This window comes from Arvicola amphibius, chromosome 1 (genome assembly GCF_903992535.2).
Source record: "Arvicola amphibius chromosome 1, mArvAmp1.2, whole genome shotgun sequence".
NCBI classification, from domain to species: Eukaryota; Metazoa; Chordata; class Mammalia; order Rodentia; family Cricetidae; genus Arvicola; species Arvicola amphibius.
In genome coordinates, this window is record NC_052047.1 from 102,841,417 (window position 1) to 102,866,457 (window position 25,041).

The following is a 25,041-nucleotide window of genomic DNA, read 5'->3' on the forward strand; positions in this document are numbered from 1 at the left end:
TACTCAAGCTGGCTCCGAACTCATTCTGTAACCTAGTCAGGTCTTGATCTCAATCCTTTGGCCTCAGCCCCTCAAGTAACTAGGATTATAGACTTCTGTAACTGCTTTAGATTTTTGAAATGCGCGTGGGGTCCATGGGTAAAGGCACTGTTGCCAAGCCTGACTTCTGAGTTAGAAGAAAACCAACTCCTAAAGTTGTCTTCTGACCACCACACACAAAATAAATAAAATATGATTTTAAAAATTGAAAAAAATGCAAAGAAACAAAGTGTCATAGTCCAGGCTCACCTCCAGCTAACTAGGTAGCCTGAGCTGGCATATACTGTGAACCATTGTGCCCCACTTTAGTTCTTCATAACTTCATAGAAAGAATCTGGTCAGCCGGGCGGTGGTGGCCCACACCTTTAATCCCAGCACTCGGGAGGCAGAGGCAGGCGGATCTCTGTGAGTTCAAGGCCAGCCTGGTCTACAAGAGCTAGTTCCAGGACAGGCTCCAAAGCCACAGAGAAACCCTGTCCCGAAAAACCAAAAAAAAAAAAAATAATAATACTGCTAAGGTTTAAGTGCTGCATGTTGCTAAAATTAATTCTAGATGTGTAAGCCATTTTAGTGTATTGATATTCTAGTGTATTGATAGTGTATTGTATTCATTGTCTTAATGGATATTCAGATATTGGCAGTATCAGTGAACTCCAATGTAACTCTGAGTTCATGGACAAAGGTGCTTGTGACATTAGGAGGTACCATGAAAGCCAGGATGGAATAGCCCTGCGTGGTTTTGGGTGATCTGGATTTTCTGTTATATGAAATGTATGTACTTCCCCTAAGCATCAAACCACACTGGGTTGACACTTGCAGGTCATCAGCCATCTGGAGGTTGCCTCTTGGGTATTTCCAACCCATAGTGATGTAGGTTTGTCTTCTATCTATCTGATGATTTCATTGGTTAATTAATAAAGAAACTGCTTGACCTGATAGGTTAGAACATAGGTGGGTGGAGTAGACAGAACAGAATGCTGGGAAGAAGGGAAGTGAGGCAGATGCCTCGGGTAATTGCCATGCCTCTTCTCAGTGGAACAGATGCCATGGAGCCAGCCACCAGGTCAGACCTTCCCAGTAAGCCACCACTTCGTGGTGCTACACAGGTTATTAGATATGGGTTAGTCAAGATGTGAGTAAGAGGCTGAAACTAATGGGCCAGGCAGTGTTTAAATGAATACAGTTTGTGTGTTGTTATTTCGGGTGTAAAGCTAGCCATGTAGGATCCGGGCAGGATGAAAAGCAGGCCTGCTTACCCCGCACTACACCATAGTTCTTCGTTCCCTGCAGGTTCCAGCCTATGTCTTAAACCCTGTTTCAATTAAATCACTGTTTTGCCTTTGTCTGTGGGGTGATGAAATCTGACTAAAGGGTTCATTTTTACTGGGGGGTAGGGCATGGCCTAAAAACAAAAGCAAAATAACAAAACCAACAAAATTATATTTATTTATCTCTCTTATGCAAAAGTTTTGGCAAATGAATGGGAACACGAGCCTCCCCCAGATTCTCACTCCTTATAAGAAGTGGGTCCCAGGGATCAAGACCTTGCCTTTATGTTCATGATCATGCCCCAGCCTTCCCCTTCACCTTGTAAACAAGAAGGGTTGGGGGGAAAAGACCCTTATTGAATTTTGCAGTGTTAGGGATTGAACCCAGGGGCTAGCACACTCTAGGCATGTGCTACTGAACTATAGCCCCAACTCTGGATTGTCTGAGGCAGGGTTTCCCCATGTATCAGGCTGGCCTGGAGCTTTCCTCCAGTCATAACATCCTGAGTTCTGGGATAAGAAGCATGAACTGACCAGCCCCTGAAATACGGGTGTCTTAGCTTTGTGGTTGATGTAGAACTTCTTTAGGGCTGGATCCAGGCCGGTTGAACCAAGTTTTACTTCTCTGTATAATTTGGGCTTGTGGGGGAAGCTTCTGGCACCATGGCCCCCACGGCAAATACACAGCTGCCATGCCTCAGGGCTTGCCCTGGGGCCTCATACTCTGCCGCTGCCACTTGACTGTGAGCTTCTGTAGGAGCTCATGTGGCTGCCGCCGGAACTTCTGCTGTGTGAAGTAAAAGAGGACAGGGTCCAGTACACTGTTGGCGCTGGCAAAGGGCCGGGTGCCTTTGTAGGCAGCTGCAAATGTCTCCAGTACAGGGCAAGAGACACCGGGTGTTGACCGCACCGCCAAGTAAGCTGTCTTGGTGATGTGGAAAGGAAGGAAACTGATGGCGAAGACAGCCGCCACCACCACAGCCATACGGGCTGCCTTGCTGCGCCGCTCTTGGGCCACAAGTCCTACTAGGCCATCCTGGCGGCACAGACGGCGGGCCATGCAACAGTAGCAGGCCAGTAAGGCTGTGAAGGGCAGCAAGAAGCCGATGACCGTGAGAGCCATGCCATAGGGCAGGTAGCGGGTGGACAGAATGGGTGGGCTCAGGTCGTAGCAGACAGTGCGGTTGCGTTGGATGCCCGTGGCAGCAAAGACTGCGGTGGGCAGGCACTGAGCTATCACAGCCAGCCACACAGCTCCACATACCACCCAGGCAGCACGGCGGCCGCCACGCTTGTGCCAGGGGGCCAGGGGGTGGCAGATACCCAGGTAGCGCTGGAAGCTAATGCAGGTGAGGAACAGGATGCTACCATGTAGGTTGGCATAGAAGAGAAAGCGCACGAGGCGGCAGGCCAGGTCTCCGAAGGGCCAGTGGTCCCCTCTGGCGTAGTTATAGATAAGAAGGGGCAGTGAGCAGGCATACAGCAGGTCTGCCAGTGCCAAGTTCAGGGTGTACACAGCTGAGCGGGTCAGGGTCTGACGGGATGCGCAGATCTGAGCGATGACACAGATGTTCAGGGGCAGGCCGACCACCAGCACCACTGAGTATACCGGGGGTAGCAGCAGTTGCTTGAAATCCTCACGGTAGACACACGTAGTGGGCGGCAAGCCTGGTGCCTGGATGGTGCCATTGTCCCGCTCCATTACTGCCCAACTGCTTTTCCTATGCTTGGAGTATCTGGGGAAGTAAAACACACCCTCTCAGTGGCATGCTCACTAACTCACTTGGCACTATGCCTTGAGATATCTGAACAACTAAGTCCTTAACTTTGTCTCCTCTTAAGGCTCATTGCCCCATAAAGATCCATACAGAATTCCTATGGAAATGTGTATTCCAATGAAGCTCAAGCCTGAGAGAAATCAAAGTCATTTCGTTTCTCTAGTATTTCATTTCCCTCAGTGTTCCTAGTGAAGTTCTTCATCTCTCACAACCCTAGTCAATTGTCTCTTCTCTCTGTGTGTGGGGATTGGTGGGCTTGAGTTCCAATCACAGCTGTGACCTTGGAGTGGGGATTTACCTCCCCACTCTTACTGTTGGAGGAATAAGAATGTTGTCATTGAGTTAGAAGACGTCCGAGACCTCTGGGGGTAGAACTGTGGTAATGGTATGTACCTGTCTCATGCAGATGGAAGACCTTTATGAGGAAGTACCAGGTTTGGTGTTTCTCCACTAGGTCCAGGACAGAAAGCTCTGGTGGCTCTTAGTTTACTCCTGTGGACAGTGCACACACAGAGAGCTCACTGAGGAAAACGCCAATGATGCCAGCCTGAATGCTACCTTCAAAACCCGTGTTCTTTCGGTCACAGCTCATCTGTAAAACAGGAGAGGTGACTCAGGTGATCCGGGAAACTGCCTTCCAGTCGACTTTAGTGGATGGGAGTGGGGTTGTGTGGATGAGTGTGGGGCAGAGGCTAGAGCAGCTCGGGTTGTTCCCTGCTGCTCTAGTACCCAAGCCAGGAGGCTCACACTGTCTGTAATTCCAGCTTCAAAGAAGCCAATACCTGTGTTATTTGCACACACATGAATGAACATACACAGGCATACATGCAGATGGTTCAGCAGTTAAGAGCACTGACTGCTTGCTCTTCTAGACGATCCAGGTTCAACTCCTGACACCCACATTACGGCTCATAGCTGTCTGTAACTCCAGTTCCAGGGGCTCTGACACCCTCACAAAGACATTCAAGCAGGCAAGACACACAAAAGGCATTAAAAAAAAAAAAACAAGCAAAGGTGGTTCCTGGTGGCCAGAGGGAAACTCCAGTTTTCAGAGGGAAACCAATCAGGAATCATGCTGACCCAGCATTACAGAGATGGAAACTAGATGTAAATGTTACAAATAAATAAATAAAAAGCTTTCCCAGGAGAATGTTTCCGTATGTAGTGGCTTTTCAATTGTATTTTAATAAATAAATACTACCTGAAGATCTGAGAGTAAAACAGTCCCACTGGTCGGCCTTACGGACCAGGTTATGGTAACACACATCTTTAATCTCAGTAGCCATAATGACACACACCTTTAATCCCTATAGCTACTAGTTGCCATAGAAACTGGGCAGTGCGTGCCTTTAATCCCAGTGGTGCACGCCTTTAATCCCAGCCCTGGAGAAGAATATGTAACAGAAGGAAAGAGCTCTCAACACACAGTCTTATTCTGAGATTCCTGGAAGAAGGATAGCCATTTCAGACTGAGGTTGAGGTAAGAGCCAATAGTTGGCTGTTTTGCTTTTCAGATCTTCAAGTTGAGCCCATTTCTGACCCTGAGTTATTAAACGTGCTTCATTTGGCATCCAACATTTTAGGGCACAAATTTACAAAGAAGCCATTTGCCTGAGGTTTTCTAGCCATGAGCCCAAACCAGAGCTGGGATTGAAATTTCAGTTCTAGGAATTGGAACCCAAACCTAGCTACCTTGGTTCAAGAGAAAAACTAGTGTTCCCAGCTCCCATCCTCCCTAGCTTAGCTTCCATATAAAGACTGAAAATACACAGAGAATCTGGGTACTGTATATTACTGTGTTGTCTTTGAATTGATTGACTTTTGAGGAAGGAGCAGCAGCTGCTAAAAGACATTTGATTATTATTGCTGCTGGATTAATCCAACCTACATATTTTGAAAATGCCTTGACTTCAAAATTTAAGTCAATAGATATGTTACTTTGGAGAAGAGATTTTGCTTTTGTTTCCACAGGAAGTGAGAGTCTATGGATTCATTCTGGGTTAAGAAAAATAAGGTTTGATCAAGGAAGACCCCCTGAAAAATCTCCAGTAGGAACAGATGGCTCAGATGACCCAATGTTTCACAGTGCATTTGTTGCAGTTTCCTGTGCATTTGTGCAGTTTCCTTAGGGAGGCCGGTGGCTCTCTGACCACACTGCCAGAGAGAGTTTTGGTCTCACATGGATGAAACTGTAGTGGCCTCTTGTTTCTCCAGCCTCCGGAGACACTGGTCCTTCTAGGACTTCATCCCCTGGGAAGGACCAAGAGCTGAGTGTTCCCACCCCTGCAGGGGGTGAAGAGAGGGAGGGATCCTTTGACCCCAACTGTGAGTGGTAACTGACTTTGGCTATCATATCTGTCATTTGTTCTTGGGCCCTAAGGCCTAGACTATCAAATCACAGCTTCTTTCCGGAATCCAGCTATGCTGCCTGCAATAGGTTCCTCTGCTCTCGAGGAAACACCTAATTTGTATAGCCCTCTGGCTTTGTCCGAAGATCCCCAAGTCCTCTCCACATCCCTCTCATTCCTGCTCTTCCTCACTCATCACACTGTTCCCAACACTGCACCATCGCTGGCCTGTTCATCTGTGCTGATCTTTCACAGTGTGCCCTAGTCCACCTCTGAAGCTCAGGGCCGTCTCATCTCGGCCCTCCTTTTGAGTTCCCAGCTGAACAGAACCCACCCAGGTGGCCAAGGTGTCCAGCCATGCCTGTCCCACCCAGCACTGGCCCATTTGCTCACGACACAGACTCACAAGCAGCATTCCATCACCATCTTGGGTCCATGGTACCAATGTGCTGGGGCAAAGGATACTCAGACACGGGCTGCCCTTGTTCCTGTCCTCAGCCACACTGTAGCATCTCTGGCATCACTTTGCACAGCTTCCTCTGCTCCCTGACCCTGCTGGCTCTGACTGAAATAGCCCTTGGGGGGGCACCTCCCTGCCACTCCCACACCTTAGCCTGGCAGAAACAGCTGAAAAAAGGCATCCTTCCCAGAACTCTGTCCAACCATGAGAGGAGGGCACAAAGGGACCCAGCCTCACAGACCCAGCTCTCCCTCAGTGTTCTTATCTGTTAAATGTGTTATGACAGTTCCCAGTCTTTCCCTTAGCTGTAACACCTGAGCCACCAGGAATCCATTCACTTCTCTGATCCTGTATCCTGGACCCATCCTCCATTTTCCATCCATTTGGTAGGTCATCTACTAACATCCTGTCTGCACCTCTCTCGAGATGGCAATCCACTGGTAAGGTCCTTCCTTACCCAGCTGCTTCTCATGCTTCCCTTCCCACATGCCCCTTTGCCACAAGCCTTTATTAAGCACCTACTGTATGTCATCAACTCCCCGCACACATCCCTATTAACAGTCACAGTACAAAAACCCAGGCGCATGAGAGTGGGTGTGGAGACGGGCACAGAAATGAGGCTTTGGAGCTGCTGTTACAACGGGAGGATGAGAGAAAGGATGAGAGATCTTTCAGTTCTTCAGGGAGGGTGGCCTGAAGATGGGTTTTGGTTAGGAGGGCAGTTCAGGTAATGGATCCAAGCTGGTCCTCTGCTCCCACTGCCTCTCTCAGCTGCTGGCTACAATGTGACAGTTGCCACCTGTATGATGAAATACCATAGACAAGGACTCTTCTTACTCTGTCACTTGTAGAAGGGACATTTAGAAAGCCATCCATGCAGAAGCTTACCCCAAGCCTACTTTACAGGACTGGAGAACCAAGGGAGAGCCAAAATTTTGAACCAAAGAAAGATCAAGGTTGAACTGCAGGTAAAAACTTGGCCAGCTGTGTATAAATTGGGCACCTACAGTTTATTTGGGTGTGTGCCAGGAGATCCAAGCAGGCTCGGCAATCTTACCTTCTTCCCAGTAGTTAGCTCCTTGTGGTGTTCCCAGAACAGTCTCCTGTGGCCCAGGGTCAGTCAGGGTTGAGGCAACTTTGAAGACCTAAGGGAAGATGGGGTGCTGGCCCTGGAGCAAAGCATGGGTTAATACTTCTAAAAGCTGTGGCTCCTGCCGGGACTGAGATGGTTCCTGCAATAAGAGCCTGAAGCCATGAGATGGCGCTAGTGGACAGCTGACGAGGACAAGACTAGTGCCCGTGCTGCAGGGGCCTCCTGTCAGGCCTGTGCTGAGCAAGCCCCGTTCCTCTGGCCCTCCTCAGATTTCCTCTTATTTATCCACCTCAGCAAGCTCAGGCCTCTGTCTGAACCTCACCCTCTCAATGCAGCTCACAGCAGCCACTTGCATGTCCAGCCAGGAGTATCGCTATGATGCCAGGCATCTTCTGCCCATCTCTACTCCAGGTACCTGGGTAAACCACCAGCAAAAACACTGCAGCCCTCACCCCACCGAGGGACAACCTCTACTTGCTTCCTTTTCTTAGTCCAGATCACAACTATGAGGTCGGTTCTGCAGCACCGTCAACTGAGTGCAGACGCCAGGAAGAACTGACTCAGCGCTCTTGGTACTTTTAGATCCCGGAGTCGCAGGACGCCCTTTGACTGATCCTCCGTGTCTGGAGGGACAAGGAAGCCTGTGGGACAGAGGCAGGAGCTGGAAGCCTTAGTCACCACCTACTAACATTCCCTGCTCCCGCTGGACCTGAGATGTGGCTTCCAAACTTGGAATCCCTGCCTGCTGGGAAGTCACGCTGGGAAACCCCCTTGCTGTATCCCAGCCTTGTGAATTTAGCAGCAAAGGTGCAGGATGGTGGGGTTAAGACTTGGCTTCCTTCTTCTGAGTCAGGCTAAGACCCAGCCTGCTGTGTGGCTTAGGGCCTCCTATCCAACCCCTCTGAGCCTGAGAAACTTACGGTAGCTGTGTTTCCTTCCTTACAGGGTTACACCCTCTATTCCAGGTACCACACAGCCCTGACCCTGTGTGGCACCCAGCCTGAGTACCCTGGAACCCACCTCCAGACAGACTGAGGTCGGTTCCTTATGCCAGTCCCTGGTGCCTGGGGGACAGTAGGTAGGGGACAGAATCCCCATTAGGACAGTTCTGGTCCCACCAGGCTACAGTTGGCAAAGCCAGCACAAGGCAGCAGGGGGACAGGCATCTGCTTTCTCTTCTCTCTTTTTACTTCCCTTTTCCCCTCTGTGGAGCCGGGACCAAGTGGAACTGAAAGCTCATTTTGAGTATGAAGAAGCAGCTGCAGCCTGGGACTGGGGCCTCTTCCTTTGTTTCCTTGGGTAGAAATTCCATAACCCTCCTTCTGGGACCACAGGCTCTGCCATCCCTTCCTTTCACTGTGGACCCAGTGAGGGCCTGCTGCTCAGCTCTGAGGACTGCAGAGCATAGAGCCCCAGGAACCAGGCTTCCGGTGGTGGTGGAAGAGAGGGCTCAGGCCTAGCACTTGGCCTGCCCTGCGGGTGAACCTGGAAAAGATCATTTCAGAGCCTTGAGGATGTGGGAACATGACCTGCCCATGTGAGAGGAGTGGGATCATTGGGCCCTGTGACCACCTCAGGGATGGTGGGACTTCCTGCTGGGCTCTTGGAAGTCCAGACTGGAGTTCTGACCAATGGTTGAGAATGAGAGAGGTTTTGTCAGGCTTGCAAAGCTGGGAGGAGTGAGGCTGGAGTTGCCACTGCTGCCTGGATTGTGTGCCAGGCATGATGCTGTGTCCTGGAGATACAACCACGAGGAGCAGGCTGTCAAAATCCAAGGGTGGTGGAGTAAGGACAGAGAGCACCATGGGACTTCTGGATCCAGCTATGCTGAAGGCTTTAGCCTCCTACTGGACTGTAGTGGTACAAGCCAATCAATTCTTGTTTTGCCTCAGTCCACTAGACCTGGGTTTCTGTCCTTTGACATCAACCATCCAAAACTAGGTGTGGTGGTGCAGGCCTGAAATCCTTAGAGTTGGGAAGTAGAGTCAGGGGTATTAGGAGTTCAAGGTCATCCTCAGCTACGTAGCAAATTAGAAAGAAGAGCTGGAGATGTAGCTGTCAGTAGAGTGCTCGCTTAATGTTCGTTCACCAAACCCTGGCTCCAGTTCACAGTGCGGGACAGCACAGGCGCTGGGCACGGGAGCTGGAAGACCCGAAGTCAAAGGTCATCCTCAGCTATGTGAGTTCAAAGCCAGCCTGGCATACATGAAATTTTTATCTCAAAAAGAAAGAAAGGAAGAACGGAAGAACGAAAGAAAGAGAGAGAGAGAGAGAGAGAGAGAGAGAGAGAGAGAGAGAAAGAGAAAAGAAGGGATTGGAGAGATGGCTTAGTGGTTAAGAGCTTATACTGTTCTTTCAGAGGATCAAAGTTTGGTTCGCAGCCTTCAAGTCAAGTGCTCACAACTGTCTATAACTCTCTGGAGTCTGATACTCTGACATCTGCAGGCACCCACACTCACTTGCACATATCTATACATATAGTTAAAATGTGTGTGGCCTGGCAGTGCTGGCGTACGCCTTTAATCCCAGCACTCGGAGGGCAGAGGCAGGTGGATCTTTATAAGTTCGAGGCCAGCCTGGTCTACAAGAGCTAATTTCAAGATAGGCTCCAAAGCTACAGAGAAACCCCGTGGAAGGAAAAAATAATGTGTGTGTGTGTTTCTGGACAGGTTTTCTCTGTGCACCAATCCTGGTTGTCCTGGAACTCATTTCGTAGACCAGGATGGCTTTAAACTCACAAAGATTGCCTGCCTCTGCCTCTTTAGTTTTGGGATTAAAGTCGTAAGTCACCACCACTTTGCTTTAAAAATATATTTTTAAATCACCATCTTGTTTGTAGTTATGACCTGCAGTAAGGTCTCCACCTTCTCTCACAGAGTTTTGTCCAGAATCCCATCATCTCTGCCTGGGAAACTAGAACAGCAGGGCAGGTGGGGCAGAGGAACTGTCTGGTGGAGCACGGTGGCAGTTCTCAGAGTGACCACAGTCACCTCAGTAGCTTCTGGTGGAACAGCAGAACCCATTTGGGCTCCACCTGCTTATGTTCTAGAAAGGTCACTTTACATCCTTGGGTCCCCATCGTCCCTGATACTGCTAATCTCATGACTGTTCAATGGAAGCCAGAACTGGGATAAGGACTCTGGTACCAGGATCTTACATGGGATGGCTATACTGGTCCCACTTTGCAGATAAGGAGTCAGGTAGCTGTTGTCTGGATGTGTTGTCGCCCTACAAAACCTTGTGTTAAAAGCTTTGTCCCCAGCTGGTAACACTGGACTGGTGCCTGGATGCTGCGGGCATTGACCTCTATGAATTGGCTCTCGCACGGTTCCCGTTGGATGGGTAGGTAGGGACAGGTTGGAGGAAGTGGGTTAAGAGGGTGAGACGTTAAAGTACATGCCTTGTTCTCCTCCTCCTCTTCTCCCTCTCTACCTGCTGGCCACCACAGTGGAGCGGCTTTGTTCCACCATGCCCTTTGCTATAACGTTTCTGCATTGCTGCAGGCCAAGAGAGAGCAAGCTTGGAAATCATGAACCAAAATGAATCCTTAAGTGATTGTTTCTCTGATTTTGTCACAGTGATGACGAGGCTTAGACAAGCTGATGGCTTGTCCAAGGTGACAGTGACTCAGTGGCCAGTTGGGAGCTGGATGCAGATTTGAGTAATGATAGAGTCTGTGCTGGGAAGAGAGGTGACATTTCCCTACCAGAAACCTGAAACCAAAGTGCTCAGGAGTTTGTCAGTGTACACAATAGACCCCTTGTGGCACCATTTCCCGGGAATAGGTTAAAACAATGGAGGTTAAGAGTCAGGGCCACGGGTCTGGATCAGAAAGACTAACTTCCTCCCTCCTACTTTGTGAGATACTGGACACAAGAACTGCTTTGCTTTTAGGTCTCCAGCTCCCTGGAAATACTGGAGGATCCTGGATGAGTGAATCCTGTCCATGAAGATATGCCACAGGGCTCCATCCTCGATGCCATTGGGTTCAATCAATTACCGTGTGTGTGTGTGTGTGTGTGTGTGTGTGTGTGTGCATACCACAGGTCAGATTTCTCCTTCCACCACATGAGATTGAGCTCAGGTTGCTTGGTGGCCATCACCTTTACACACTGAGCCATCTTCACTGATGACATATACTCCGGGGGCTAGGGGAATGGCCACAGGAGTTTACTTCTAGCCTGCCTAATTCCACAGCCTGTGCACACACACTGTCTATTGCCCATTTCAGAGACAAGACACCGAGGCTCAAAGGTACCTGGTTCCATGCAAGGTTCTGTGTGTAAGGCTAGGTCAGAGGGATCCTCAGAGGACCCCTCTCTTCTCATGAGAAGCAGAGTCCTGTCTTAGACCCTCGCATCTCCTGAAGCCTGATCCCACCTGACAGAGACAAGACGTCCTCTGACCCCAGAACCAGGGGTCAGTGCCAGACTCTGTATTCTGGATTTGCTGGGTCAGACAGGTCTTAAGATCATCTGAGAACCCCTCTTCTCCCCCAAGAGGAGACCCCTGAAGCCTCCCCAGTGACTTGTCTGGCCCCTGTTTGCATACGCCCCTTGACGTGGAGCTTATTCCTCTCCCCGGTTACCACAGGCTATGTAGAGAATGCTCGCTGTTGAGAACGAAGCTACCTGAACTATGCTGCTAAGTTACCAGTTATCTCCAGCACTGCCTGTGTCTGGGACCTGAGACACCCTGGGGAGCTCGCGCCAAGACCATTTGTCAGCAGCTCCTCATTGCTACTACTGGGTTCCGAACTCATAGTGTGTCCTGGGCCACACACTATGTTGACAGGAAAACGTCAAAACAAATCTTGTGGTCAAGTGTGGTACATACTTGGAGTCCAAGCACCAGAGAGGTAGGCAGTTCCTTCTGTCACACAGCTCTCGACCTCCGCTGTGAACCTTGTGGACCCGAGGCCAACCCATGGAGGTGGAAGAGGGGTTTGTAGGTGTCTGAGGCTGGGCTGGGAGGGATATTAGGAGGGTATCAAACCTGACTCAGTGTGAAATGGGGGAGGCTGTTTGGTGACTCAAGTGTCACTCAAAGGACACACTGTCCCTGGGAGGTTCTCTTCTGCCACTCTAGCTAAAATCACAACCTCCTCCATATGTGAGGGATTTCCCCAATCTGTTATATTTTTCTTCTCAGTACCTTTAGATTTTTATTACTACATTTACTCATTTATATGTGTGCTTTTTAATGTCAGAACACAACTCGGAAGAGTCAGTCAGTTCTCTCCTAGTATGCGTGTCTAGGAGACTGACCTTAGGTAAGCTTGGGGGCCATGTCATCAGCAATCCCTCTTTACCACATCCTCTTCCTTCTTTCCTTCCTTCCTTCCTTCCTTCCTTCTTTCCTTTCTTCCTTCCTTTCTTCCTTCCTTCCTTCCTTCCTTCCTTCCTTCCTTTTCTTCTCTTTCTTTCTTCCTTCCTTTCTTTCTTTCCTTTTTTTTTTGTTTTTTTGAGACAGGTTTTCTCTGTGTAGCCCTGGCTGTCCTGGAACTCGCTCTGTAGACCAGGCTGACCTTGAACTCACAGAGATCTGCCTGCTTCTGCCTCTCAAGTCAAGTGCTGGGATTAAAGGTGTCTGCCCTCACTGCCTGTCCTTTTTTTGAGACAGGCAGTCTTATAGTCCAGGCTAACCTCAGATTCACTATGTAGCTGAAGATGATTTTGAACTTCTCATCCTCCTGCCTCCACCTCCCAGGTGTGTGCCACCACACCTAGCTCATGCAGTCTGAGAATGAACCCAGGGATTCGTAGATAAACACTTTCCTGACTGAGCTATACACTATTTTTTGTGTTTTTAAAGCAGGGTCTTACTCTGTAGCCCAAACTGATCTGGAACTCATGGTGATCCTCCTGTCTTAGTTCTTAAAGTGCTTGGATTTCAGGTGGACGTTACTATGCTGCACTTACATCTGTGAACAACTGTTCGAGTTATTTGTAGATTGATTTGATTTGCCTCCTCCACCGGGATGTTATTGCCAGGCTTTCGCCCTTCCTTTGGGACAGTGCCGGACATGTAGTAGGTGTGCAGTAGTACTTGTTGGAGAACTGAATTCCAGGCGTGGCTCAAGTACGTGTACACTGGCACGAGGAACAGAAATCTTCTGGGAGGTGCAGGGAACTTGGCTTGAACTTTGTGTGGAGAGCTTGCGGTATGTGGTTTGGGGGACCAGGATCAGCAGAGATGGTGTGTGTACAGGCTATTCCTGGAGCTGCTTCTGTCTGGCCCCTGATCCAGCCCCTGGTGCAGTAGCACCCCAAACTCTCTATGCCACCTGCACCCCACTCCAGGACCCAGACCTACATGTACACAGCTAGTAAAGTCACTATCCCTTAGCATGACACCATTAGGACGGTTCAGCCTCACACCTTGCTAAGCATGGCTGGAGGACATGAGGGTCCCGCTGTCTCCCCCGTGCTGACTCTTAAACCTTTTGCCTGATCTGTCATGAACTCACTCCCCTCTACTTAATCTCTTTTCTCACTTCTACACCTTTGATCCCAGAAGCCCTCAGATAAGCCAGCTTCAACTTCCTGCCACCTAATGAACCATCTGCTCTTCCCCCTCCCTCTTCTCCCACCCCCCTACATTGTACCCTTCCACTCTTTAGCTCCCTGATGCTGGTTCCTTACCCTCAGCCTGCACTTCATCTCAACAAAGCTTCTCCGTTGACCTCACTTGTCTTTCCAGCTGTGTGTGCTTCTTCCTCCTTCATAGTCATGCTTGTGAATGAATCCAACACTTCCTGCCTGCACCCACTGCTCACACCCCCATGGTCAAGCACAGGGCACAGTGAGGAGAGACAGCAAGCTCCCAGTCCCCTAGATGAGTCAAGATGAGACTAAGGCGCTCCTAAAGAACTCTCCAGAATGACCTGACAACCCTGGAGGGGTGTGGGGTGCAGAAGCTGCAGGTGAAGCTGATGTGGGGCCAGCTGAGGAGCACCGCTCCGTGGCTTCTGGAAAAGGCCTAGCCCTTGCCTGGACCTTATAGGAGGGGCATGGGAACTTTAGAAAGAGGAGACTGGGCTGGGTGGGCATGATGGCACATGACTTTAATCCCACCACTCAGGAGGTAGGTGAATCGCTGTGAGTTTGAGGCCATTTTGGTCTACATTATGAGTTCCAGGACAACCAAGGTTTTACAGAGAAACCCTGTCTTGAAAAACAAACAAACAGACGAACAAAAACAGAAAAATAAAAGAAAGAAAGAAGGCAGCAGGACTAGCAGGACTCTGGGACTAGGTGGCTCTATGGTACCCTCTGGAGGAGCCCTCAGTGGACCTGGAGGGACCTTTGCACCTCTGTGTCCCATCCCCACTCCCACTGCTTTGGTCTATCTCCCTGCTCCAGGAAAAGCAAGGTACTGACTCAGGTTTCTGGGAATTTGGAAGGTTCCAGTACTTGATCCCCTTGAGGCCCATGTAGGTCATCCGTCTGTGAGAGCAGAGGGATGCCCTTAGAATTCATTTGTTTGTGTTGCACCCACTTTTGCAGGAGAGGAAACTGAGACCAAGGGAAGAGAGGCATTTGGTTCTGGGACATCACAGTCATCTGCTTGTTGGGGGTGGGTGTGAGGGCAGCTGGCTCATGAACCCCAAAGACATTCAGCTGGGGCAGGGCAGAGTTCAAATGGTAAAAGCCTCTGGCCCCTGCCTGACTCTGTCATTCAGCATGGCTCCCGAGAAGCTCTTCCCTTCCATGATAAGCTTTGTCTCTGCAATGGCAGGCTGGACAGGGAAAAACAAGAAAGAACCTTGGGCCATCTGTTCCAGAGTACTGTAGACCTGGTCTGATTTCTTCTTGGGTGGTGGAGCTCAGGGTCACACCCAGTCAGTCGGAGTTGGAGTGTGGTGATATCATCAACAGTACCAGCTTTTGGTGTCCTGGTCCTGCATCTCCCCACCCTCCCGGCTTGTCTTGGAGCCTACAAATTTGACCAAGTCCCTGAGTCTTCGTTTGATCTGGACCCTAAGCGGGGTGGGGAAGGGACAGAGAGAATCTAGGGAATGACACGAGGAAGATAGTTACTATTTAGTTTGGGATCGGCTCGGTTGGTAAAGCATTTATCTTACATTCTTGAAGTCCTGGGTTCAAACTTTAGCACTGCATAAACCATGCATGGTGACACACATCCAGAGTCAGCTACACAGTGAGACTGAGTCCAGCCTGGATACACAAGACACTTAAAAAAAAAGTCCTTCCATCCTACCAAGAAGAGGCTAATAGACTGGAGCATGTCTGTTGCCTTTTTCTTGTTGGGAGCATTGGGCCCTGCTCTGCAGCAGCCCCCAGGCTCTGCTTGTCCTCTGTGTTTTCACTTGTCAGCTCATCCTCTTTCACAAACCAGCAGACCTGGCTCAGCAAAACCCTGACATCTTCACTGTCTTCCCTGTCCTCTAACTTCCCAGAGTCAAGTTCCACATAATCCAGGCTGCTGACTTCTTTTCTTAGCACCCACCCACCCTGTCTCTCACACGCAGGCAACATCCCCAAACCCTGGGACCAGCTGTGCTTGCCTTGTTCCATGGGTGGCCAGTGTGTTTCTGTCCCTAGCCTGCACTCTTCTCATACTGGTGGCTGGCAGGCTCCCACTGAAAGCAAATGCATTGACAGGGCAACCAGGTCCTGCCCTCTGGAGTTCAGTGTGGACAGGAACACTGCCCTTTACTGTAAGCAGACAGTGGGAAACTTAAGCAGCAAGGGGTTCTGCAGGCAGGGAAGCCTCACCAAGGAGCAAGTAGCAGGGAAACAGCTAAGTGAATCAGGAGGCCAAGGGTACTTCAGGCAGTGTAAACAGAGGGCAGAGGGCCCTGAAGGTGGTGAGCAGAGCAGGAGAAGCCAGGCAGTATACTGGCAACTATGGGTAAAAAAGGCAGAAACTAGAGATAAGCATGAGACAGATGATTGGAACTTTTGCGTAACCATTCCAGCTTCATAAGACGCTGTGAGATAGGACTGCTCGTTATCTCCTCGGGATGAGACACAAGACACACAGAGGAATGGCTATTGAGTATGAACTCGAGAGTTCACATCACCATGGCTGTGCTATGGAGGCCTGAGATGGCGGAGAAAGCAGCCCTGGGCTCACCCTTTCTATCATTTACAGATCTCCATAAGAGCTGCCTTCTCCAGGGAGTCTTCAGAACCAACTAGAAGGAATCTCCCTGTATCCATGGAAAGACCAACATGAGGGTTGTCCTCTGAAGCAGAGTTCCCTGACCAACCTAGGATGCCCATCAGCTTCCTACGTACCTTCTGCCTGTTTAGGGGCTCTTCCTACTTAGTGGTAATCTTACTCCACTTGACCCAGAGCTGAACAATCAGAGCCACCCTCCAAACCACTCACCTGTGATGGCTGCGGAGGTAACCAATTAGACTGTGCCTCAAGAATTTTTATGTGCCTAGCTTGGAAGACTTCTCTCTTTTCTCCTAGGCCATCGTGAGAATGGCGACAACGTGGTGCTTCGGGGAAGAACTTGAGTGAGCGTGTAGAAACACCGCGAAGATAGGAGGGAGAACAGAAAAAGAGAATGTGGCAGACCCAAACCTTTTTTACGTGAGCTGACAAACTGTTCTATTAAACCAGCCCTTGCCACTCTGACACTAAATGCACAGGTGATGACAATGAAATGGGATTCATTAATTTCATCAAAACTAGAAATCTTGGGCTGGAGAGATGACTCAGCAGTTAAGAGCATCGGCTGCTCTTCCAGAGGTTCTGAGTTTAATTTCCAGTTCCCACATGGTAGCTCACAACCATTCCTAATGAGATCTGGTGCCCTCTTTTGGCCTGCAGACAGAACACTGTATACATAGTAAATAAATCTTTAAAAAAAACTTAAGATCTTTGTGCAAAAAGAAACATTGTCATCAGAGTAGAAAGCTCTGCAAAATGAGAGATGGTATTTGAAAATCTTGTCTGGTTAGGAGTTAATACAGGTTCAAGGCTAGCTTGGTCTGCAGAACAAATAACAGGCCAGCCAAGGGTACATGAAGAGACCTTGTCTCAAAACACAAAAACAAACCACATACACACACAAAAGAACAAACCAAAACAAAAAAATCCAAACTCAGTGAAGAACTGAATGAATATTTCTCCAAAGAAGATCTGCAAGTGGTTAGTAAGAACTGAACGGATACCCTACCTCACTAATCATCAGAGGAACGTGAATCAAAGCCAAGAGGCTCCCAGGACAAGGGTTACCACTGAAGAGGGGATGAGCACCAGGGAGATGGCTCCCTCAGTAAAAGTGTTTGTTCCTTGAATGCATATATAAAGCCAGATGTGCTGGCATGCTTCTGTGGCCTGGCACTTCTATGAAGATAGGAGTAGAGGCAGGAAAATGGCTGGAAGGTCATTTCTATGTAGCGCGGCAGTGGAAACAAGAGAGGCTGCCTCCAAAACAGAGTGGAAGGAGGGAACTTATTCCAGAGAGTGTGTGTGTGTGCGCTGTGGCTCATGATCACCTCCACTTATACACTCACCAGTGTGAACACACACACACACACACACACACACACGACAGATAAATAAATAAATAAACAAAAACAAATAAATACTTTTTTAAAAATCCCCAACCACAAACTAGAAAATACCATTTGATATTTATGAGGAGATGGAGAAATCTGGATTCCCATTACTTGCACAAATGTAAAATGGTACGGCCACAGTGAAAAAAAAAACAGTACGAAAGTTTCTTAAAATAAATAAATGCATACCTCAGGATTAGCAGATTGTCTAGCAATTCCACCTCTAGAATCCAAACCAAAGTCTTAAAGAGGGAGGAAGTTCTGAGAATGACCTGTAATAACATGGATGACTGTGAACATATTGTGCCAAGTAAAACAATGGACACTTGTAGTTACAGGAAGAACTTAGAGTCCACAAACTCAGAGACAGAACAGTGGTACAGGGACCGGGGGTCAGTGGGGAACCAGAGTATTTTGTGCTTGAGACCAGGTCTCACTGTGTGGCTGAGGCTGGCCTCAGGCTTGTATTGCAGCTCTGGGGATGTTGGCAGTTACTGTACAATAATGTATATGTGCTGAATATGACTTAGTTGTATGCTCTCAGGAAGGGTTAAATGGGCTGGAGAGATGACTCAGCAGTAAGAGCACTAACTGCTCTTGCAGAGGACCTGGGTTTAGTTCTCAAAGCCCGCATGGTAGCTCACAACCATCCATGACTCCAGTTCCATGGGATCTGCTACCTTCTTCTGATTTCAGGTGCACATATGATGCATTTACATACATGCAAGCAAAAACACTCACACACATAAAACAATAATACAATCTAAAAAAATTCTTTTAAAGAGGTTAAGCTGGGTGTGTTGTCCTGTGCCTATAGCCTCTCAGAACCAGGAAGTCACTGAAGGGTTACCACAGGTTCAAGGCTAACCTGATCTGTGTAACAAATTTTAGCCAGCTGAGCCTACACTGTGAGACCCTGTCTCAAAACAAGATAAAATCAAACAAAAAGTTAATGACATAAGTTTTTTTGTGTATAGCTTTAAACAAATTCACAACAAAACAAACGAAGGGAGGAAAGGATGCCCTGACCAGCACATCTGCACTGGGGACAGTTTTCCGTTGGTTCAGCAGAGCTTGGCAGAGCTCATGAGCAGAGAAACAGCATTGGAAGATAGTGATAGTGTCAGGTTTGTCAACCGTCTGGTACAAGAAAGATGTCTTCCTCTGAGACAAAGTTCAAGCATGCTGACCGCCCATCACAGAAGACACAATGTCTAAGCTCCAGGTTCCTTTCATGTCCCCCCCAGCCCATATACACACAGGTATTACTTGGCCACCTTTGCCTTGGTCTGTGGCAGCTCAAGAGCTGGCCCAAGGACTGATATTCTGCTCATCCCTTGTGCTGTGAGGAACTAAGTTCCTTAACTACCAGCTTTATGTCTTTGGCCAGCACTCATGAAAGTGGTGCAGGCTAGCATGTGGCTAGCAGGCTACACACATGTGGTAAAAACAGGCCCCTCAAAGTTCTTGATTCTCTTTGCATCAGAACTTTGGAGTGTGTGGGGGGCATAAGAAACCTATTTTTATGATGCAATGGCCCTTCTGGGACTCTCACCCCTGAAAGGTTAGCTTCTCTAAGGATCCATCATGATCCTCTTCTTGGAGGCTGCTTCTCGTTTTTCACATCAATTGCCAGGAAACCCAGTGATGCTTCTTAGGAATGCAATTAAACAGTTCCTCAAAAATTAACCTAAAATTGTCATATAAAGCAGGAGTTCCACTCCAGGTACACACCAAGAAAAGTGAAAATAGCTCCACAAACCAGGCACAGTGGCAACTCTCCATAGTAGCAGCACTCGAGATGCTGAGACACAAGAACTGACACAGCTTGAGGACGGCCTGAGACACGCTTCTGAGATGCAGTCTCAAAACAAAGTGAGGGACTGGAGAGAGGGCTCACTAGCCAGGACTGCTTGCCATTCTTACAGAGGGCCCAGGTTTAGACACCCTCAGCAGGGTGTTCACAACTTGCCCATAACCTTAGCTCCGAGGGATTCAATGCTATCTTCTGTCTCCTCAGGTACCTGCACACACACGCACACGCACGCGCACGCGCACACACACATGCACACACACTATATATATAGCAAATATACATATATACATATATATATATATATATTTGCAACCCTTCCTTAGGCTAGAGAAATAGCTCAGGGGCTAAGAGTACTGGTTGTTCTAGAGGACATGGTTCAATTCCCAGCACCCACATGATGGCTCACAACCATCTGTAACTCCGGTTTCAGGATCTAGTGCCTTCTTCTGACTTCTGCAGGTGCTGCACACAAGTTGTAGATAAACATGCGGGCAAAACCACTTATACACATAAAATAATAAATTTTAAGCCAGCACTGATGGTGCACACCTTTAATCCTAGCACTGGGGAGGTAGAGGCAGGGGGATTTCTGAGTCTGAACATTTAAGATCCAAACCATAACACAGCAGGCAGCAGAACTGGCCCTAGGTTTTAATATCTTAGGAGTCTCGTGTTTTGCCTCAGATTTCAGCTCTGCTCAGAGACAATCCTCCTCCAGGATGCCCTTCCTAAGAACTTGCAAGTCATGTTAATTACATGTTCTCATTTTGCCTGCCCTAGGAGCCCATTTTACAGATGAAGAAACTAAGATCCTAAGGGTTACAATAATGTGTATGAGAACCACATGACTGGCAGATTCTGGATTCCTACCCAGCTGTTTCTCTTTCCCCTAGACTCCAATGCCCCTTAGCACCTCTGCCATCCGCCTTTAGGAGGCACAGGGCACTCAGGACCCCAGGACTCCTATTTCTCTGATATGACAGAGAGCATTTCCCTCACTCTGGATTGAAAGCTACTTTCAGTGTCACAGAAAAGTCCTACCCTATCCCAGGCCGTGGAAACCAGTGCTGTCATGGGATGCCTGGCTCAGCTGCTACAGACTTTGTTGTTGTTCGTTACGCTTATTTATTTATTATCTACGAGTGCACATGCATGCGTGCATGTGTTCATGTGTGTATACGTTTGTATGTCATATGTATATTTGTGTGTATATGTGTGTAAATGTTTGCATATGTGTATGTATGCATGTATGTTTGTGTGTATGTGTGCACGCATGTGTGTATGTGTGTGCATGTGTGTATGCATGTGTTCATACATGCGTATGTGTGTGTATATGTGTATGTGTGTGTGTGTGTGTATGTACACTTGCCACAGCATATATTTGGAAGCCAAAGGACAAGTTTCAGGAGCTGGTTGTCTTTCTGCCATCGCTCCTCCTGAGTCCCAGGGATTGGACTCAGGTGAGGATCTGCAGGAAGTGTCTTTACCCAGTGAGCAGTCTCACCAGTCCACGCTGCAGACTTCTTGCACTTGTCCCCAGCCTATGAGTGTTTAAGCGGACAGTGGGTCTCTTAGTTCCTGGGGCTCTGGTACCCAGCACATGGCTGGGCACAAAGGCCACTGATGTAGTCACACATGCCTGGCACAGGGCCTGCCTCCCACACAGCTATTACCATCAGATCAGCACTGAGCAGGGAAAGCAGGTAAACACGCCATGCCCACATGCCCAGGTCAGGGTTCGGGCACTAACTAGACACCAACAGTCAGAACGGAAGAGTCGGATTCTGGGCTGCCAGTCCACCCAGACAGAAATAGAAACCTGCTTCAAAGACAAATGGGGAAATGGCCCAGGGACGGGGCACTGAGGGGGCCTGTCATGCAGACACACCCTATGGACTTAGTTCCACAAGAGTTGTGACAGGCCCCAGGCCCTTTCCCAAATGGGAGCCTGTCACAGACTCTGTCAGTTCCTTCCTCCTCCAGAGACACGAGAAAACTCAGCCCAGACCCTAGGTCTGAACAAGGTCATTCAAACTGAATGTGAACTCTGCAAATGGCGGATCTTCCCTCCACCTCCTAAGGGCTGGAATTACAGATGTGTGCCTCTATCCTTAGCTTGATTAATTTACTCATCCGAGTAATATTTTTGCTTTGTTTTTGAGACAAGGACTTACTCGATAGTCTAGGCTGGTCTTGAGCTCACTATGGAGCCAGGTTGGTTTTGCAGCATGGCCATCCTGCCGAAGTCAGAAAGGTGCTTCAGTTTCTGTAAGCTCCAGCTCATCCTGGCTGTGCACACTTCATGGAGACACTTGCCATCGCTGGGTACTCAATAAAGTAACAGGCACTTTCTATTTTTATCATGTGTATATATGTATGATATTTGTGTATGTATGTTCACATGTGTGGGGATACATGGCTGTGTGTTGCACAAACACGCAGAAGCCTGAGATTTGGCGTCTGTAATCTTCCTCGGTTGCTCTCCACTTTATTCACTGACATGGGCTCCACTGGGCCCAGGCCTCATTAGCACAGCTACCCTGGCCAGCCAGCCTGGCACTGCTGTAGTCTTTGAGCTCCGGAATTACAGGGGGCTACTTCACTTACTTGGGTTCTAGAGATCTGAATTCCCATCCTCACACTTGTCTGGCAAATGATTTAACCACTGAGCCATCCCCCCCAGTCCCACACTTCCAGCTTTGGGTCAAAGGAGTCATTTCCTCTTTCATTCTGTTGTTCACTTAGCCAAACAGCCAAGATTGACCAGGCTGCAACAATGAAACTAAATTTTGGAGTTAGGAGTTGAAATCCAGTATTACTGCTAGCCAGCTGGATCCCCAAGTCCTGAGACAGGCATTTCCCCCACAGACCTCTATCTTCTTGTCTGTAAAATGGGATACTAGTAGCACCGCCAGAAGACATTGGATATCACAAAGATTCAATGGGACAATTGAGGCTCCTGGTCATATCTGAGCCTCAGAGGGAAGGTGGCGGCTGGTGGACCTCACAGAGGAGTCAGACAGATTGCCAGCCCTGCAGATGACCTGCAGGGAGCTCTCAGGGGAGTCTGTAGAAGCAGTCTAAGAATGAGGCAAGGGGACAAGCTAGAGACAGCAGCTAGGGCTACTTTCTAGTCTGTGGTCCCTGCCCCCTTCCTAGGAAATTAACAAATAGTAAAAAAATATCAAAAAAGAAAAAAATATAGAGTCTCATTTCTCCAGGTTGGCCTCGAACTCCTTACACAGTTGAGGATAACTTTGAATATGTGACCCTTGTGGTTCTACATCCTGAGTTGTGGGATGTTGACTGTTTACCACTATGCCCAGGGCTTCATGCACGCTTTGCTGCAAGCTGACCGCATCCCCAGCCAAACGTGTCTCAGCAGTGTAGAGAAGCTCCCACCGCAGGCCTGGCGACTGTGTACAGTCACACATGTTCCACACATGCTCACAAACTACACATTTACACCTTTACCTTGCACACATGAGCAGATGCACCACTGAAGGTGCATCTTGGTACATGCTTGTAATCCCAGCACCGGGAAGGCTGAGTCAAGTTTAAAGCTAGCCTGGGAAACACAGTACGACTATCTCAAAAAGAAGAAAGTATAGCACTTCATAGCTTGCAAAGGGCCTTTCACTTTTCATCTCATTTGATACTGAGGGATGGAGAATAGTCTCTGAGTTGTATGAATTCCATATACCTTCAGGAGGCCAGTACTGAACACAGGGCCTCTGTCTGCCTTCCCTGGATCCAGGTTAGCAGAGTCCAGTGTCAACAGAAAGGTTTAGCCCCACTCCCCAGACCCACCCATTCACTGCTTCTCCTCCCCATCACAAGTCAGGCCTGGACTCAGGGAGTCAGTTTGCTCAGCCGGGTCAGCTTCAGGTTGCATTGTGTTTTGGCACCCTTCTTGCTTGTTCCTGCCAGGGCGCCTGCGGAGCTCTGAGAACCCCATCCAGCCCCTTCCCAGGGACCCTCTGTACTCTTTAGAATTTGACAAAGAACAGGTTTTTTGTTTGTTTTGTTTGCTTGTTTTTTGAGACAGAGTCTTACTGGCCTGGGACTCATATGAGATGCACTATGTGGAAAAGGCTGGTCTTGAACTCACAGAGGTTGCCTGCCTCTGCTGGGCTTAAAGGCTTGTGCTACACCATCTAGCACAGAACAGTCTTTAAATACTCAGCTACTAGAAGTCACAGTTAGACATTGCCCCAAGTAAGAAGTTCAGGCCAAGAGACCTGGTGGTGGTGGCACAATTCTTTAATCCCAACAATCGGGAGGTAGAGGTAGGTAGATCTCTGTGAGTTCAAGGCCAGCCTGGTCTACAAAGCAAGTTCCAGGACAACTAGGGCTGTTACACAGAGAAACCTTGTCTCAAAAAACAAAATCAAAAACAAACAAAACAAACAAACAAAAAAAGAAGTTCAGGCTCAGGAAGGAAGAATGTCTTGTGACATTCAGAACTCAAACTCAGACTCTACAGCTCCAAATCTCCAAATCCTGTTTCAGTATTTCCCCACGGCCCCAGCCAAGGCACAGTAAGGTCCCCACGGCCCTGTCTCCCCCACTGGAGTCCTGTGTACAGTTCAGTTCTGGGCAGACCTGGGTGAGGAAATGAGAAGGAATGAGGCCCCCACACCCACCCACACCTGCTCAGCCACTACACCAGCCAGGGCTGCAGTGGTGTTCACGGGGCCAGCCCTGGGGAGGAAAGCACCGTTACCTGGAAAATTCACCCTGCTTCGGCAACTCCTGCTACTCATGAGAGTTGGGGTAAGCCGGACTCCTGGAGCAGACCCTGCCCCCGGGCAGATCCTGTGCCACAGACTGCAGGAGTCTGGGAGGTGGCAGATGAGGAAACTGTTGTTGCCAGGAAGGGAAGTGACACTGTCTCAGGGAGCTCTGAGTGGCAGGACCAGAACTCAATCCGGAGATCTTGCTCACGTGTCTGGCACAAGGCTGACTGGGCCACTGCCCAGCTAGGAGCCAGTCACCCCAAGCAATGTATACTGTTGGACTATCCTTTCAGCCCAAGGGTTGCTGGGAGGATGAAGGACTGGACACAAGGAGGCTCCTAGCTACACATCAGCTCTGCTCCTAGTCTCTCTTGAGTTCGGGCACAGACTTGCTCCTGCTCATTACTGCCACAGGGAACAATTACCATGGTTTCTCAGCCCATTAAGAGAGATTCAGACCCCCAGATTAACAAATCGATTGTCTGTGACTGCAACCATGCAGGTCCAGACACCACGCCCAAGGGACTAGGATGGATGGATCCTCAGAGGGAGGGTAGCTTGGATGAAGGGCAACACCAGGATAGATATCCCCATCCCCAGCCTCAGTCCATACTAGAGCTTGGCCAAGACCAGGAGAAGGCAATGGGTCCTTGACTGGCCTGGGCAGCCCCTCCCTGCCAATAGGATTATTCCTTCTCTCCTTCCTCTTCTTGTTCACATGTACCATGCCCCTGCTCTTTTCTGGTGGCATCAAGATGAGGGGAAGGCAAAGCCAGGGCTCGGGACTGAGGTGAGTCCTGTAGGGAAGAGTGTGAAGCAAAGAGCCAGGGGCGCCTCAGGCAGGCACACCAGGACTCCCTAGATCTCCCTTTCCCCATGCTACCTCCTAGTTCTCTTTGGAAAAGCCCACCCAGTCTGGAGGAAGCCCTGCCCTACAGGATCGGAGCAGGAGAGGA

The 25,041-nt window shown here is 49.0% G+C and overlaps 1 protein-coding gene across 11 annotated transcripts; it reads right to left on the reverse strand.

The window, feature by feature from the left end:
* Positions 1-1,459: 1,459 nt before the first annotated feature.
* P2ry6 (pyrimidinergic receptor P2Y6) lies at positions 1,460-24,214 on the reverse strand. Of its 11 annotated transcripts, none has more exons than XM_038333502.1 (5): positions 24,073-24,214; positions 17,720-17,802; positions 6,951-7,038; positions 3,479-3,677; positions 1,460-3,043 (listed from the first exon to the last, which is right to left on the reverse strand). In XM_038333502.1, the coding sequence occupies exon 5, from the start codon at positions 3,007-3,009 to the stop codon at positions 2,005-2,007; it is 1,005 nt and encodes a 334-aa protein (XP_038189430.1). In that variant the 5' UTR covers positions 3,010-3,043; positions 3,479-3,677; positions 6,951-7,038; positions 17,720-17,802; positions 24,073-24,214; the 3' UTR covers positions 1,460-2,004. The 11 variants fall into 11 exon arrangements, with proteins under 11 accessions (XP_038189430.1, XP_038189413.1, XP_038189475.1 ...); XM_038333485.1 differs by having other exon boundaries at positions 6,951-7,627; XM_038333547.1 differs by lacking the exon at positions 17,720-17,802 and having other exon boundaries at positions 3,479-3,577.
* Positions 24,215-25,041: the final 827 nt, after the last annotated feature.